This window comes from Cotesia typhae, unplaced genomic scaffold (genome assembly GCF_013202065.1).
Source record: "Cotesia typhae breed Kobodo isofemale line unplaced genomic scaffold, CoteBio_Ctyphae contig_27, whole genome shotgun sequence".
Taxonomy (NCBI): Eukaryota; Metazoa; Arthropoda; class Insecta; order Hymenoptera; family Braconidae; genus Cotesia; species Cotesia typhae.
The window spans coordinates 2,011,389-2,029,231 of record NW_027423733.1 but is presented as its reverse complement, the minus strand read 5'-3'; the positions used below and the strand labels follow the sequence as shown (position 1 = coordinate 2,029,231).

Sequence of the window (17,843 nt, the reverse complement as noted above, 5' to 3'; positions counted from 1 at the left end):
GTTGATAATTTAAGGAACAAAATTTAATAACTATAATTTAAGTTTAAACAAAAAAAAAAAATAAATGTTTTTTTTTTTATTTTCAAATAAAATAACGACTTAAATAAAAAGAAAAATTTAGATCTAAGAAACTAATGATAATTTGTAATCTATGCACAAATTAATGTTTATCTAACTAATTTAATATAAAAATTTGGTCACAGTAAATAATTTAATGTAAAATAGTACACATGTATGTCTTTGTCTATGCATAAATGCGCTTACGTATACACAAACACATAGATGTATAATAGAGCATAAGAGTAAAGGAGAAGCGATATTGTACTCTGACCCAAGTAGAGGGGACTCATGCAACATTATAGAAAAATCTAAGAGAGAGGGCAAGGGCTCAAGGAAATAGAAAAATAATTGGACATTATTTCTCCCATCTAGTAAAAATAAGTAACGCCCTAAAATTCGACACCTTTACGATTTTCAACAAAAATATCTCTCGTTGTCCTGACGTCCTAGTGTTAACATCGAAAAAGTTTTTATAAGTTTCAATGAAACCACGCGTCAGATTCAAAAAAACAATTGTTAGTAAAGTGAATTTCAATTATGTAAAGAAACGGTAAGTTTCTTTACATGAGTGTTCATTTAAGTAAGTTCTTAATTGAGATTTTTATGTTTGTTTTAATAATTCAAATCTTTGTATGATAATTTTATAATATATTCATTAAATTGAATTCATTTTCTTCTATTATAACTTCAACCCCTTCCCACAAAGCTTCAGATCCTTATCTATTAGCCTAACGGCTAGGATAAAAATAATTAAATTTTAGTTGCGTTTTCGACGTAACATTTTTTTTTTTTTTTTTTTTTTTAATGTTATAATTATCGAAATTTCACGAAATTTTGTGAAATTCTATAATATTGAAAAGGTAGATGATAAACTTCTTGATGTTACCATGCAGAACTTTAACTTTTACAATTTTCTACTCCATACAACTTTTCTTCCAAACTACATATAAATTAAAATATTTTATAATTGACAAATATAATGTGTTCTTCATTTAAAAAAACAAAGAACCAATTACAATCAGGCTTGATCAGACAAGAAAAGGCATGATCATGAATGAATTTTTTGAAATCAATTTATAATATACCGAATAAGACATGGGCCAAGATATCAGTCCTAATGAGAACTGGAAGTTTTACACCTTACAGATTAGATCAGACATGAATAGACATGGCCATTTATGAACAGGCCTGAGGTATTTCACACTTGAGAGATGATCGTGTCTGTTCATACTTACTCAGGCATCACCATGCATGATCAGGCTTGAAGTATTTAACTCCTCAGATAAGATCATGCATAAACATTAGGGTGTCCGTTATTTCCCAAGTTGATTTTTTTTGCTGCTGCCCCCTAGATTTTCAGTTCTTGACCGAATAAAAAAATATCTGACATAAACAAGCTCTTAATTACCAAATTAAACCGTGCGCAAATCAAGTTATATTTCCCATTTAAGTAACATAGGAATTTGGAACTTTTTGGAATCAATTTTTTTTCTTCGAAAAAAATCCTACTACGACTATGATTGATGTATATTCTGATAGAAAATTGAATATTTTACAAAAAAGTTCTCTATAATTTTTCGATAAAATCAATCCTTTTAAAGTTATTTGTGGTTTAAGTTATGTTTATCATTATTATCATAGTTTTTCAGTATTGCTATGAAGTCTCATGTGTTTTAGTAATTTATTTCATCTATTAATGTTCCAAAAATTTTATCAAAAAGATTCAAGGTTACAGTAACGTTAACAATGTGATGTATGGAATAAATTTTTATTTAATTTCTAACATATCTATTTTTTCCCTCCCTATAAGTTTCGGAAATCTAAAGCTGAGAAAAGGATAAATATTCATGAGATTTAGAAATTAATTTGCCAAAGAAGTTTCACTTCTGATATGTGTACTTTGTACGCATGAACTTTTTTTTTTTTTTTTTTATTATTATTATATCAAATTGATAAAGTAAATTTTGTAAAAATATTACTTTTTCTTGCAGCAATTGTCGAACTCAGGCCAGTTCAAGCTATACGTTGATAACGGATTCCTGTGTGAGCCTCGGCATAAGAAGAAAGCTGATCCTTTGCGCTGGAGCAACGAGATTAAAGCAATTCACATCGTTATTTAGAACAACGCCGAGGAATCTGAAAATAAGCAGTTAAAAGTTGCCGCCGGTAATTCTCAAACTCTCTGTAGCTGGACTGAGGCCGAGAATATGGCAGTTTCACCTATAAAATGTAAAACAACAAACGCTGAGCTGCATAAAAGTAGATTTGGGTCTCTGGTGGTGGAGGAAAATGCATCAAAGTTGGAAATATGTGGATGACACCCAGCGGGAGAGCATCGAGCAAAGGTTGGAAAAGAAGCACTAGATTTGGTGGCCGTAGCCTGCAAACTTTGATTTGAGAAAATATTTTAAAACCACATGCTACATCTTGTACATGCGCTGTTTCTTGTGATTATGATACTGCAGTAAGTATTAGGGTCTACCAAAATGTAACTTCTGTAACGGACCTCTTAAAATTGAAATTTTAAGTTCCACTTTCGATAAGAGTTGTGTTTGGGCATTTCCTAACATATTTAGAGCCTAAGAGATTTATTTCTGTCTCTATTCACTTTTATTTGTTAAGCAATTTTTAGTCGCATTATTAGAGTACCGATGTGTTATGTCCGAAATAATAATAAGTAAATTTTGTATAGCGTAGTTCCGAGAGATAAAGAGGTTCGAACACACCACGTTGATTTTTCCTTACAGAAATCTGCAAGGATTTTATATTTTTGTGAGTTCGCGAACACAACCCGGATGGGCTCTTGAATTGCCGACAGGAAAGATGATGTAAATTTGAAGGGAATTTGACACTTACACTAATAAAAATTAAAACAATCAATAATTCGGGTTTTCACGGTTATATTGTACTTAATAAACAATTTTACTTAGTTCTAATTTTGATAAGGAACCGTATCACTCAATACAACGGGGCTCTTGATGCAAGCTCAAGGGCGCTCTAACGCGTAAGGAGAAAATACAAATTTAGGAAATCAAAAAGGGGGTAATTAGGAAGAAAATTATATTTAAAGCCGATACGTGTCGAGGTATCGGACCCACTCGGGTTCGACAAGAATAACTGCTTCTTGCTTTGATAATAATTTGAACTGAACACCGGTCCGCTGTTACTCAGGGTTTTTAAAGACTTGGTAAATCGCGACTCCGGAAGGGAGTCTGATTTTCTGATTGGTCGGGAAGGTAAATTTTTAGTAAGACGTGGCGGTGTCTAAACCACGTAACGTCTGTAATGAGTGAAGCGGTTCCAAATTTTGCAAACACTGCACTTTGCAGCGCGAAAAAGGAGACCCTAGCTTATATCATGCAACGCCGGATATAACAGATGAAATCAAATTTTACGAACCAGCTGCGTTTCGTCATGCACGATAGATGTCAAAAGCAATTTATTCACTGAAAATATGTTTTTCGAGACACTTTCAAGTTAGATCTTGAAACGCAACAAGATTTTTTAAATATTTTTTCATTCATACTCGGATAAAAAATTTAATTCGACTCAAAATCAACAATCTTAAACCAAGAATACCATTTTCAAGAAAGTAACACTCTCGAATCAAGAAAAAAAATTCTTAAATCAAGAAAATTTTCTTGAACCAAGAATTATATCTTGACTAGAGAATTTTTCCTCTTGACTCAAAAAATTCTTTTCTTTAAAATGACGTTCTTGGTTCAAAATTCTTGCTCTTAGAGTCAAGTTAAATTTTCTATCAGTGTAGTATTTATTAATGTGTCATTTTGGTTTGTAGCACCTCTTGCAGCATCATCTCTATACTAAGATTTAAATTATATCAGACTGATTATATAGGACGACTGATAAGAAAATTTCTGAAGCAGTATTGTACAAATTTAGAAACTATCAATTGTGTTTAACGTTGTCACGGGGCTCCTTCATTACCCGTTGAAGTTCCTCACCCTAGCCGCGGTTAGTTATCGACAGATCACAAGGCACTGTGGTCTAGGATGCTCGCGCAGTTAGTATAAAATTATCATAAGTTCCGGGGCCTAGAGAGTAAGTGTTCCGAGGGTGGGGATAATTCCACACCGGGCGGAAGTGAAGTTGGCACACCGAAAGAAAGCATTGTGAAGCCGGAGCCAGAGTAAACAACCACAGAATTCTGCAATGACAGGTAACTATCTCTTTTCCTCTAGATTTTCTGTGGAACCTTCAGAGCGACTATTTTAATATTTAAATCAGATATTTATTGCTAGGCATTTAGCCATCTGAAATATCCATTGATATTTTACAGAGATAATTAACATAAAATTTTGGCCTTGGAAAAATTTAGCTAAGTTAATAACTGAATCTCAAATCCTTACTAGAATTCAAAATAGACATAAGCCGATTATTCAAGCAGTTTGTTCGGTTATAATACCGGCACCTTCTCTCAAACTTGGGTAGGTTTTCTTACAAATATAATAATTTGTTGGCCTTGAAAAGGACCGATTGTTTTGGACTACGTAGTAGTCCTGAGATGACTTGTTAGTCACACGCTCTTAAATAAGCGCCTTTAGTAGTCTTGAGAAGACTTATTCTCACTCTCAAAATGGGAGTGAGAATTGATTAGTTCTGAAAAGAACTGTTTAAAGTTTAGTTCTCAAAAGAACTGATTTAACGATGCTAGTCAGCGTTTGGTGTAGCCGAGATGATCCGAGTTTGTCCGATTGTTGAGTCGTGGATATACAAGCCTTGCTCGCTTGGTATCCAAAAATACTGCACTGTATAGTAAGCCTTGCTCGCTTACAGTAGACGATTGACTTCTTTCCTTTTCTTCTTCTTCTTCTTCTTCTGCTTCGCTCAGTAGTTAGAAGTGGACTGTGTGGTAGCTCTCCTCGCTCCTCTTTTTAAGCAGTCTGTTGATTTGAGAGGGGATTGGAGTCGGTCAATTCACTGGCCCGGCAGCTCCGATGGACTGAGTGGGGGTTTTGAAGGTAGCGGCCCAATAACAATTTTGAATAATTTCCCACTATATTAGAGTAATTTTCCACTAGCTCTCTCGTTAAGGTCCGTGCTTTTGTTAGTACCATGACTAGAGAACTAGTCATGGTCCGTGCGATTTTTGATGTCAATTGATGATTTTGGCTTTTTTCAACACAGTTTGAATTCCAGTAAAATTTAATTAATCAAAATTTTTAAGATAATAAATTTATAATTCATGTTAAATTTAATTGTTATTTTTTGTATCAACCCGATTATAATTTCTCTCGACCCTGTAATATCTCTCTTGCTTCGACCGGTTCTGGAAACCGTAATAAGAATTCCAGTGGCGCCATTAAATTTTAAAACTAAATAAAGGGGTGACCAAGTGGCGAAAATAACCCGTTCCATGTTGAAAAAACTGCTTTGGCTTTTTTTGATCCAAATATATCACTTCACGTAAAACAAAAAAATTGTATGGTTTTATGAAACCACGGTAAAAGTGAAACTTTTAACTAAACATTTGACTAAAAATTTTTGGAATAATATTCCATTAAGGGTATGAAAATCGCTTTATCAATCTTAATTTTATACTTGGAAAATTGGAATGATAATGGGAAATAATGAAAGTAGACTAAGTCTCCAACTAATATTTTTATTAAATTCTGTGTGTTAGCTAAGATTCTAGAGTACGACATACATAATACATAACAATTATTTAGATAATATACACTTATTAAAAAACTGAAAACTATATTTCATTATAGTTGAGTGATTTTGATCCGTTTTTCAATTATTTTCAACCATTATATTATCAATTTCATCTTCATTATCAGTTCCACAGTTTATAAATGTAATCAATATTTTATGGTAACTAGAATACGTGAACAATGACTTACATTCGATTTTTCTAATGTATCTAGTAAAAACCGCATCGATAAAGGATTTTCTTCTGCGTGAGTTCTTCGTGCGTTGAGTCTTCGTCGATACTGACGACAGCGTGCGACCGCAGGAGTAGTGGTGTTTGCATTGCCAGTTGTATTTTCAGGAGTCTGCGGCGAAGATTCATGGTTGAAAAATTGTTGAGGGTGATCTGACGAGTTTTGAAATTCCTCTGAATTAACAATTAATTCTCGACTTGTACTTGCATTGCTGTCACTAGTGCCTGGGTTAAAATTGGCACCCGATTTTAGTCGCTTGCATTTTTCACGACACCTGCGGCATCGTTCCGCATTTAGTTGCTTTTGATGTAAAAGTATTGGTGTAACAATATTTTCAGATACAGGCTCACCACTTTGAACGGTACTAGTACTGGGCATGGCATCTGTTAAATAAAATTAAATATATTTAATGGACCGAATATAAATAAAAAAGTACTTAATTTAATATTCATACGAAATAAGTTAAATAATAAATTCAAGTACTCAAAATTGAAATAAATCCATGAACAACAACATGCACCAGCAAAAAGTTCTAACAATTTTAATAAATTCGATATAAAAACTACGTTTACTCACCAAGATCTTTTTTCCTTTTTCTAAAAGCACGTGCTCTGTCGGCGTTCTGTTTTTTACGGCGTAAAATTAATTCATCACCATTCATTTTTGCACTATTCTTTGCTTTTTCCTCGTTGATCAGTTTTTTTAATAACAATATTAACATTAAACACTGACAAAATAAATGTTTCAATTTAAAACGAACAAAATAGCGTGGATCACTGGCACAATAATATATAAGTGTTAGTCTATACACTACACGCTCAGCTGCTGTAAACTGTAGGCACCGCCATATTGGCCTTGGCTGCTCTGACGAGCGCCTTTCACTTTATCCCTACTCCGCGGCCGACCGTAACGCGACATGCGACACACAGCTCAAAAAATCTGAGACGATCCAATAAAAGTTTCACTTTAAAAATGATTAAGGTGAATTATTTGCATCCCTCGGATGGTACGGAAAATTTCATACTAATTTTACCACCTCTCTATACCTCTGCGTTTTGTAACAGAGTGAATTTACCCTGTACCGATAAGTCATCGGAAATCGATTATGGTTCGACGAAACATTGGCGCGTCTCGGTCTTCAGGACCTTTAGTAGTAATTAAGAGGGCAAAATGTTTAGTAAGTACAAGAAAGCCGGTGAGTGCACCAAACAGAAGAGGTTTAACAGCCGACTCACTCACTTACAAAATTAAATATCCAGGGAATTATCTCTTTGCGCATTGTATATTGGAACGCAGCGATAAATTAAACTATTTCTAATCTTGTATTATTCATAATAACTAATGCGTACTGTACTTCTAGGAAAACATTAACTGTCGATTGATATTGAACGAGTTGGATCCCTGGAGTAATTTCAAGGAAAATGAGGAGCTCGAGCGAATTCTCCAGATCGAGAGGAAACGAAAGTACGCACCGAGCAGTTTTCACCAGGTACCAAACTTACTCCGTGGGCGGGAAGTGGACCACGGTTTGCACTCAATTCACTTCACATCTTCTAAATTGTGTATATAAAATTTATTTAATCAATCAATTAATAATTATTAACATTCGTTAATTTGGATTGGGTGATTTTCAAGAGGAGTTCTACCCGAGAGTCGTTCTGTCGACCTTGAGGTGCAAATTCTTTTTAACATTCGTAGTGCGAAAATTTTAATTAACCAACAATTAAGCAAATTAATTTATTCAACATCTGGATTTGTTTTATTAATTGTGTTAATTTTTATAATCAATTAATTCGGTAAAAATAAACGATTAATTTTTACACTTGAAAAAAAAACCGACAAGAGTTTTTTTCACGAATTTTTGGTCAAGCGTCGGTAGATATTTTACGTCGCAATAAATCCGAGTACCCAAGGTCATAACAACCAAACCAGCTAATGTTCTAGTGTCTATTCTACATATGCCGACTTTTGTCAATTTTTATGATTGAATTTTTTTACGACAGAAATATATTGAACTTTATATTGAGAATTATTTTACTTTATAATTTTTATGAAATAATTTATTGCGAATTTATAAATATTACGACGCGTTATGTTGGATTATTAATTTTATCAAATGCAAATTAATTATGGAAGTTAATTTGAGAGATATTCAAAAATTTAGTACTTAAAATTGTTGATTTCAATGAAATTAAATTCTTGCGAATTAATATATTAGATTGAACTTGAGTTCGTGAATTATTAGATAAATAAATTTACTATAATTACTGAGGATTAATTGTTACTAATTATCAACGTGGCTAGTAAGTCTAGAAATTTATAGTCATTTTACGTCGATGAATCTTATAGGAATTTGAATGTAATTGATTAATTGTTAACGTTGATTATCAAAATTGGAATTAAAAATTGAAATTAATTTTAATTATTGAGTCTTATGGAATTAGTTATTTATTTAGAAATATTGTTTTATTAAAATACTGATGACTGAATACTTTATTGAGAATTTTAAAATCAAATTAATTTGTAGAAATTTGTGATAAACTATAAAATGAAGAAACATCATTACAACGTGAGGGTCATGTGTGTAAGCTGCAGAAGTATCTGGGTTTATGTTGCTGTCACTAGGCTGTTACTTTTGTAGCTGTGTGTAATAACGACCCCTCGTACACTGCAGTTTTTGTACGAGGTATTTCGTTGGTAGTTAGTAAGAGTTCTGGTAAGCCATCAGTTAGGCTAATGTTAATAGTTCATAATTTTTTTGAAATATGCCTTGCATAATTCAACTACCTTAAAGCATTAAAATGTGATGAAAATTTCGATTTTAATTTCCCCTAAACGCTATATAATTAATTGAGATAATGAAATTATCAATATACAAAAATAAACGATATTGCTTTTTTTATTAAATGAATTAACTTTTCTTAGTTAAAATTTGATTACATTTTTTGTTCGGTTCACCATAAATAAAAATTACGAAAACGGTTAACCCTAAAGGCCATCCCTGCTACTTCCCGTTAAATCTATACCTAGATGCTTAAAATTGCACTGATGATGTTTTTGAGTTCTTCAAGCTCAAAAATACAATGTATGAGTTAAGCTGTCCGAGCTCAAAAAATACCTTTTCTATGCTTTTGAGCTCTTCGATCTCAAAAGTCTGATGGAAGTTTCCTAGAACACTATTTTTTGAATTTGTAAACCGCAATAACTTTGAAACGAATCCACTGATCTTCACGTAGTTTGCGACATACGAGGCAGTTTTTTTATTTTCATAACAAATCTTTGAGTTTTAATTGATCAAACGAAGAATTTTAGAGTAAATCCGAAAAAAAAATGTTTTTGATTTTCTTTTGTTCTAGTCATCTCTCATACGAATCGATCGATTTCAACAGATAAATTTTTGAAATTGATCGGTATAGCCGTTTAAAAATTATTTCAAAAAATGTCGGAGTTATGTTAAGAAAACACTTGTTCCCAAATATTTCATCGACGATATCTCTCGAACTAGTTAATTGATTTCCACGTTCTTGGCAACGATCGACGCGGTTTTTTAAGTTCTAATGATTGTTTCATGTCATCAATAACGATTCAGAAAGAAATGTCGAAGTTATGTAAGAAAAACACTTTTTCTGGTTTTCTTTCGTTCATGATATCTCCCGAACGAATCAATCGATTTTGACTGGATTAGAGGCGATCGACGTGGTTTTCCAAGTTCAAAGGCAGATTAGTTTTTAAAGTTCATTCATGAAGTCGTTTAAAAGTTATTCGAAAAAAACCACTTTCAAAAAAAATTGTTTTCTTATTTTTTTTTGAGGTTTCTCAAAATTTTTCAAAATCTGTCGGTCTGAATTGATTCAAATTTACAGGAAATCTAAGCTTGAGGCAACTCTTTAAAACGCCGTTTACAAGGTTCCGATCGGTTAAGTCGTTCAAAAATTATAAGCGAGTCACACAGTTACACACACACACACACACACACACAGTTACACACACACACACACACACACACACACACACACACACACACACACACACACACACACACACACACACACACACACACACACACACACACACACACACACACACACATACATACACACACACACACACACATACACACACACACACACACACACACACACACACACACACACACACACACACACACACACACACACACACACACACACACACACACACACACACACACACACACACATTGTATCAGGGATTTTGAGTTTGGCGCCACTCGTGTGCTGCCAGGGTGGCAAACTCCGTCAGAGTTTTGTTTCAGGGGGTACCGGTAGGAACTTTGATTGTTGAGGAGAGTGGGGAGAGTTGAAATCCGGACAGTCAGTCGGTGCAGTGAGTGAGGCAGTTAGTCACAGGAGTGCCCAGAAGCAAGAAGTTATCAAAAAGCAATTCCACCTGCAGTGTGTAAGCGTCTGGAGTGCCAAGATTGTGGCTGATTACTGCTGGAAGCGTCGGTTCGGTTATGGGATCTGGAGAGCCAGGAATACTTTTGGAGCCTGAACTCATCCAGAGGAACAACGACGAACGCTGCTTGTGTTAAATTTAGAGATTGTTTCGTAACTATAATCTATTTTCTTTCTGTTATTTACTTTTGTTAGTTTATATAAAATCATTTAATAAACAGTCGTTCACCTTCCGCCATTTCGTGACGTGCGCGTGTGCCGGCACTCGCCGAAGCACCGTGCCGCTATTTCTTCTTCATTATTTATATTTTCTCTCTTTATTATTTAGTTTGTGTAGAGTCTCCGGGTTAATTAACTATTTTTGTTATAACATTTTACTGTTGATATCAGAATATACTGTTACATATTGTTACTAATTGCTGTGCACTCATTACTTGGACCTTCTCTGAATCTTAACCTAGTTTTAATTTATATTTAGTGACCCTTGTATAAATTCTAGCACCTACGACCTGAGTCGAGCTCACGTTCAGGAACCGGCACTAAGAGGTCGTGATTCCTTCCATCTTATTTTATCTCTTAGTGGCGTCCAGGCACAACCTGGCGCAGAGCATGGTCTTGGACCTAGGAGGTCACCTCGCCGAAGTCTTGGTACACTGTTTCAACATATAGGCATACAGACACCATCGCGGGAAGGGTCAGGGAAGATTTCTAAGGCCTCAAAATATCGAAATCTGTTGAAAACTCGATTTTTGCAAAACGTGGTGAAAATAATAACTTTCCGATTTTCGAAAATCTTTGATTTTCTTGACGGGAAGTTATCAATTTCCTAGAGATTAACTTCGCGTCATGGGCTACCAAAAACCATTATTTGGAAAGATTAGACATTTTCACTAATTTACAATTGTAGTAGAGCGTTTCTATTAACTCAGGAGTATATCAATCTTTTAACTCATGAAAAAGAACAAAAAAACAATGTTTAGTGCAAATTATCCATAAAAATAAAAATACTGATCTTAATGCGACTAAAAATTGCTGAATAAATAGATGTGGATAGAGACAGAAAAAAATACAAATAAGCGACAATATTATTAAGAATGTATTCTATACATTGCATTGTTAACGTCACTGTAACTGTTAGTCTTCTTCACAATAAAATTTTTGGAACACTTATAGATGAAATAAATTACTATAGCCCACAAGATTTCATAGCAAGACTAAAAAACTGTGTTGATGACCATAACACCACTTAAATTCTACATTACTTTAAAGGATTGATTTTATAGAAAAATTGTAAAAGAACTTTTTTGTAAAGCATTCAATTTCCCATCAAAATAAAAAGTTCCAAATTCCCATGTTATTTAAATGGAAAATGTGACTCGATTTGGGCACGGTTTAATGTGGTAATGAAGAGCTTATTTACGTCAGATATTTTTTTTTAGGTCAAGAACTAAAAATCCAGGGGGTGACACCGAAAAAAAATCAACTTGGGAAATAACGGACACCCGAATAAACATGTCTGATACCAGGTATGAACAGACATGAACATATCCAACACCAGGTATGGACAGACATTACTATACATGAATAGGCCTGATCAGCTTTAAATTGACCTGATTGCATACATGAATAATCATGGTCGTAGCTTGACAATTTTTCCTAGGAAAATAGAATTTCTTACTTCATATCAAGAAATAGGTATTATATAAAACGATTTGTTGGCGATGTTCAAATTGAGCAATATTTTTTGTTAAAAAACCTAACAATGTAGCAAAATAAAGTCAAAGCTACGTATCAGAATACAATTGTGAACTTACACCAATGTTATTTTTGAAGGAAAAAAAAGGAATAAAATAGTATATATAGTAAGAACCTGAGCGAAGTGAGAGCTAGCAACTACCCGAAATCTGAAATCGTCTTGTCTCTTGTTTCATTCCTAGTCACACAATATTTTTTTCATATAATCTGCATCGGAAGTGCGGTTTTTAATATCTGGAGCGAACCAAACCTAGAGAATTTCAGACTAATAGCGAATAAAAAATAACAGTTGAAAAGGTTTGCAATAAACAAATGATATTTTGACAGAATTAAATACTGGGGTGCCAGTTCATTCAGCGAACCGAAAACCATTGGTTTTTGCTCATAAGAAAAAACAGTCGCATTTATCCGAAATTGACTAGGTTCGGGTGGCTCAATAGGCATTAAAGTTCACAGTTTTGTTATTTTTATTATACTGATCACGTACTAAGCTTAAGGATATTTCTACGTTCATAAATACCCTAGTAAACTTTTCTCATAATAATTTCTTTCTATTAATAACAAATATTTTGTAGATGGTCCTTCAAGTAAAAACCAATTTACATACCTTGATGATTAAAATCGTCTTATCAACTGGATCACTCGTTGCAATACCACCAGAATAAAAATCTACTTCAAAAGATGGTGCGTTATCATTTTTGTCGACTACAATAATTGTTATATTGAGAGTAGCTTCTTTTCTAGGAACTCTTGGAGGACCTTCACTGTTCGCCGTTGCAATAATAAGAATTGACATAATGTCTTGAGTTTCACGATCCAATGTTTTTCTTATTGTTAAATTCCTCGTATCTTTGTCCAATTTAAAAAACTCATGATCACCAACTGTGAATAAAAATTTAAACTATTACAAAAGAGATATAAACTCAGATTACTTTACAGATTGATATCATAATTTCCTAATGAGTCCAACTCAAATAAACAAAGTGATCCATTTTATATTATAGAACAATGAACACCATAACAATTGTTTGAGAAAAATGAGAGAGATTGTTATATTTTGTCATATTAAATTGTCACGGGGCTCCTTCATTACCCGTTGAAGGTCCTCACCCTAGCCGCGGTTAGTTATCGACGGATCACAGGGCGCTGTGGTCTAGGATGCTCGCGCAGTAGCAATAAAATTTACATAAGTTCCGGGGCCTAGGAAATAAGCGTTCCGCGGGTGGGGATAATCCCACACGGGGGACAAGTGAAGTTGGCGCACGGAAAAACGTTATTGTGAACCCGGAGCCCGAGCCACCAGCATGAGATTTGAGGAATACAAGGTAAATATTAATATTCCTCTGAGATTCCTGTGGAACCTTCAGAGCGATTATTTTAACATATAAACCATATATTAATTCCTAGGCATTTAGCCAGTCTAAATATCCAATAATAACAATTCTAACTATCCTGAATTTCCAGATAAATTATTGCTAAAAATCCCGAGCTGCGACGTAGTGAACCGAATACCGAGAACACTGTGATTTTTGGCTGATAAAGTAGCCTCTATTAGAAGTCCACGAGAACAACAAAGAGAGCCGAACTTAAGAGAAGAAGTCGTCAAAAGTTCTCAGGTACAAAATAAAGTTTAACCTCGGTAAATTATTGCGTCGTCCCCGGAAACTCTAGGCACAGGCCAGGTTCCGTCTTCCAATCACCCTACTTGATTAGTTAATTAATTATTCGAATTTCATTAAAGTATCTAAATTATAAGTCGAAGTTAAAATAAAATTCGAACAAATAGAAAATTTAATAAGTTGGAAAATTTCAAATTTAAGAATAAAAGACGTTAAATTGAGAATTAATATTACTACAAAATTGGTCAAATGAATTTAAATTAAAATTTACAAATTACAAAATTTGATATCGACAAATTTAAGTCAAACTGCGTCATTTACCTAAGCAAAATTCTGCCGATTAGATTTATCATAATTTAGAAATTAAAAGAAAACTAAAGGGAATTAAAATTAGAAAATTGTGCAAGTTAGATTAAAATTGACCAATAAAATCAACAATTAAAAATAAATTTAAATTTAAATTTAAAATTAATAATTGAAATTTACTTTTGGAAAATTATCAAAAATTTTAGAATAAAATTACCATAGACACAAATTCCTTAAATTAGAATATTAAAATTGTTAAGCAGTAAATTAATTTATAAAACAAAATTTACAAGAGTAAAATTATCAATAAAAGAAAATTTGTTCAATAAACTTCGATAAATGAATTTGTCAAATTCCAGTATGATAATTTCAAAAATAACTAACATCAAACTAAGTCTCAGATCTTGACTGGAATTCAAAATAGACGTAAGCCGATTATTCAGGCAGTTTGAATTCGAGTAAATTTTAATTAATCTAAAATTTTGATTGAATAAACGCTACTGTGATATTAATAATTGAACAACCAGAATTTAATGAAATTATTTATCGAAGTCAAGGTAGGGACCGGGAGATTTGATTCCCAGGAAGTTATGTTGTAAAAAGTATTTTGGATTTTAAAATAATTGTAAATTAGAGTCAAGTATGTAATTGGATAAAATTGTTTTATTGAGAATAGTTGTATGTGTGTGTGTGGGAAAATACTTTACAGTATATACTCCTCGTTCACGGGCTGTCGAGGAGGTTAGTATTAGCAGGTTGTCGACTAGTGTCATGGTATCCTCTGTCCTAGTCGACTTCAGGTTCCTTAGTCCCGTAGTGAGGGTCCGGGCGACAGCGAAAGGGCTAAGGACGGTATGAACCTTGAGCAGGGGTCCGGGCGACCACCCAGGGTCATATCTAGAGTCATAGAGCATGAGGGTCCTGTGGACAGCGCGATTTAGATAGAAACTGCGGTATAGACGCTCCATATGAGGGTATCGTTAGGAATAAGAAACTTTTATAAGTATGAGAGTGTGTGTGAGTATTAAATTAAGATTTAGTTATTGTCAGAATGTTAAAATAAATTTATAATTAATGCAAAATTTAATTGTTCTTATTTATGTCAATTTTTTATGATTTCTCTCGACCCTGTGATATCTCTCTTACTTGGACCGGTTCTGGAAACCGTGATAAAAATTCCAGTGGCGCCCTTAATTATAAATTTTAAATAAAGGGGTGACCAAGGGGCGGTACCAACCCGTTACAAAATTATAACTCAATGCTTCATATAATAAGCTATCAAAATTACTGTTTAACCCTGCGAAGCAAAATTTACATTTTAATGTTGGAATATCGAAATTTTATAATGTATTGAAACTTTTTATCTCACAGTGTGTAAATTTTACTCTATCTTATTGAATCAATTGTCTCTGTTAGCAATATAATATTGCTAACAATATAATATTGAAACCCGGAAAAAAATGAGCATGCATCATCGTGATTGACCAAGCATGAATCAGGCATTATCATGCATGATATGTCTATGATCGTGAATGAATTATGCATAGCTCACGTACGATCACGCATGATCGTACTAGATGATACTCAATCCTGTACTTTTCAGCATGCGTAATCTCGCACGACCAGACATGGCTATGCATGATCATCCACAATCACACTCGACCTCGCATGGCTGTGTACTGTGAAAACTAAAACGTTGTGCATGAGTTTGCATGAAGGAGTATGGCCTTGTTTGGCGATGAAAAAAACTTGCTAAATAAAGCCTGATCATGCATGAATTCGTTTAACACAGTGGGGACTATTATGCACGATTGTACATACCTATTAACGGTCATACATGGTTCATGTTTGACTAAACTCGATCAGACACGATTATTTGTGATTAAACCGAGTCAGTGAGCATGAATCTGCTTGGCTGTGTGTGGGTTTGTATAATCATTCATGATCAGACTTGGCCAAGCGTGGCCATGCACGATAATTTTTTCCGTGACCAAGATTAATACCAGGTACGAAACCATTTTAAATTTTATCCTACGAATGTCTTGCGGAATGAAAAATTGATAAGAAAATAACTGTTATATTACAATTATATAAATTTAATAAAATTGTCACAGGGATTTTATTTCCTGTGTGCGTCTCTTTCTGCGCCTAACCTTGGCAATAGATCCTCACTCGATGTGTCTCTCAATTTTATTATTTTGTATCGATTTTGTTAATTTAGTCATTGTGTCTTATTAATTATTATATTTGAGAATGACTATATTACTATTGTTAGTTCAGAAGTAATTAATTTGACATTTGTTTCAGAAAATTGTATTGAACTATTTATAATTTTATTATTTCATTGTTTATATTTTGATCGTCGTAAATCTTTGCTATAATGTATTTAATCATATTATTAGTTTGTTTCAGCATTAAAGACCAGGGTCCAACGATGGGTATCGGGACAGGTAACAAGGAAAATGCAAAAGCATAATATTGATTATTGGTAATATATCATAGCCCTTACTCGCATGGGTGGTGTCATATAATATCAGTCGCGAGTAGAAGGACTAGTAAATTTTAGTAAACAGCTTGAGAGGCTCTCGTGATTGGATACGAGGCCTCACAGTTGTTCGTGAAAACAAAAATTAGCAGACACAGCGGGAGTCTGCATGGTGTAAGGAGTATGGATGTAGCGCCTTGGTTTGAGTCCCTTTATGGTGAGTACTCACAAGTTGAGCTGTATTTTTATCCTCACGTCGCGTTGTCTCCTGGCTCAGATAAATTGTTATTAAAAGTTATTATCAATTGTCGTTAGTAAGTGGGAGTTGTAGTGGAATACCTGTCCCGAAAGTCACGTGTTGGGTCCTCGACTCAGCCAGTATTGATTCAAAATTTATAATTGTATTTTTCGAGATAACCCGACTGAGGAATTTGGGTATATTTCAATTTAATATTATTTAGATATAATTTCTATTTTATAATCAACGTCGTCGTAAAAGAAACGGTCTACTTAGGATTTAAGTCAATAATTAATGATTGTACGCGACAATATTATTATCATTATATAGTCTACCCGGCAGAGGAATTCCGCTCTGGGCTTAGTCGTGGGTAACTTATGTTTTTTTGAATAAATAGTTTATTTTCATTGTTATTAAATTTTCGTAATGTATAAATTACTTTTTCTCTTTTTCTTTTTCCTAACACCGTTATATTATTTATTTTTCCCTTGAATACCTGCAGATTGGCCCTAGAAGTAAAGGGTTTGTGATTTTCCCCGTTTAAAAAAAATAACTGGCGTCCAAACGTGCACTAACCCAGCCTGGGTGGCTGCTGCAATGTTGCTTATGAGATTAAAAGCATCTCCTAAGTCTCCTATTTGTTTTTGTTTATTTCATTTTGAGCGACCTGGACAAATTTCTATTTTACTCGACGTATCAACCGTCGAGTAGTTTGTAAAGTAGTAAAGTTTTGTTACAAAATTAATAACAATAATATTCTATCGATAACAAAATGTCCAATAATAATTATATTCTATGTGTTCGGGAAGCTCCTCTGAAAATTTAAATGTTTTTAACTTCCCGCTAAGAAAATTGAACATTTTCAAAAATCGGGGTTATTGGTTTCACCCCGTTTTTCGAAAATCGAGTTCTCATCAGATCTTGACGTTTTGAGGTCCTAGGAAGCTTCCCTTAATGTTTTTCGCGATGATGGCTGTTAACTGTATGTATATATATATTGTGACATGAGAAATTTTTCCCTCTAAATTTCATTAT

General features: G+C 33.6%; 1 protein-coding gene and 2 long non-coding RNA genes across 13 annotated transcripts in view; 2 read left to right on the top strand and 1 right to left on the bottom strand.

The window, feature by feature from the left end:
• The window catches only part of LOC141525717 (cadherin-AgCad1-like), a 313,469-nt gene that overhangs the window by 78,953 nt on the left and 216,673 nt on the right, over window positions 1-17,843 (bottom strand). For all 11 annotated transcript variants that reach the window (XR_012478887.1, XM_074240289.1, XM_074240280.1 and 8 more), the window contains one exon: window positions 12,768-13,042. Coding sequence is in view for 10 of the 11 variants with exons in the window: in XM_074240289.1 (XP_074096390.1) it covers window positions 12,768-13,042 (275 nt within the window). In the remaining variant the exon portion in view is untranslated. The remainder of the gene's footprint in view (window positions 1-12,767; window positions 13,043-17,843) is intronic.
• Window positions 180-8,030, top strand: LOC141525828 (uncharacterized). The gene is made up of 3 exons (XR_012478909.1): window positions 180-640; window positions 2,052-2,524; window positions 7,330-8,030. It is a non-coding gene; the product is annotated as an uncharacterized LOC141525828 (long non-coding RNA).
• Window positions 11,875-13,025, top strand: LOC141525726 (uncharacterized). The gene is made up of 3 exons (XR_012478890.1): window positions 11,875-11,963; window positions 12,736-12,844; window positions 12,893-13,025. It is a non-coding gene; the product is annotated as an uncharacterized LOC141525726 (long non-coding RNA).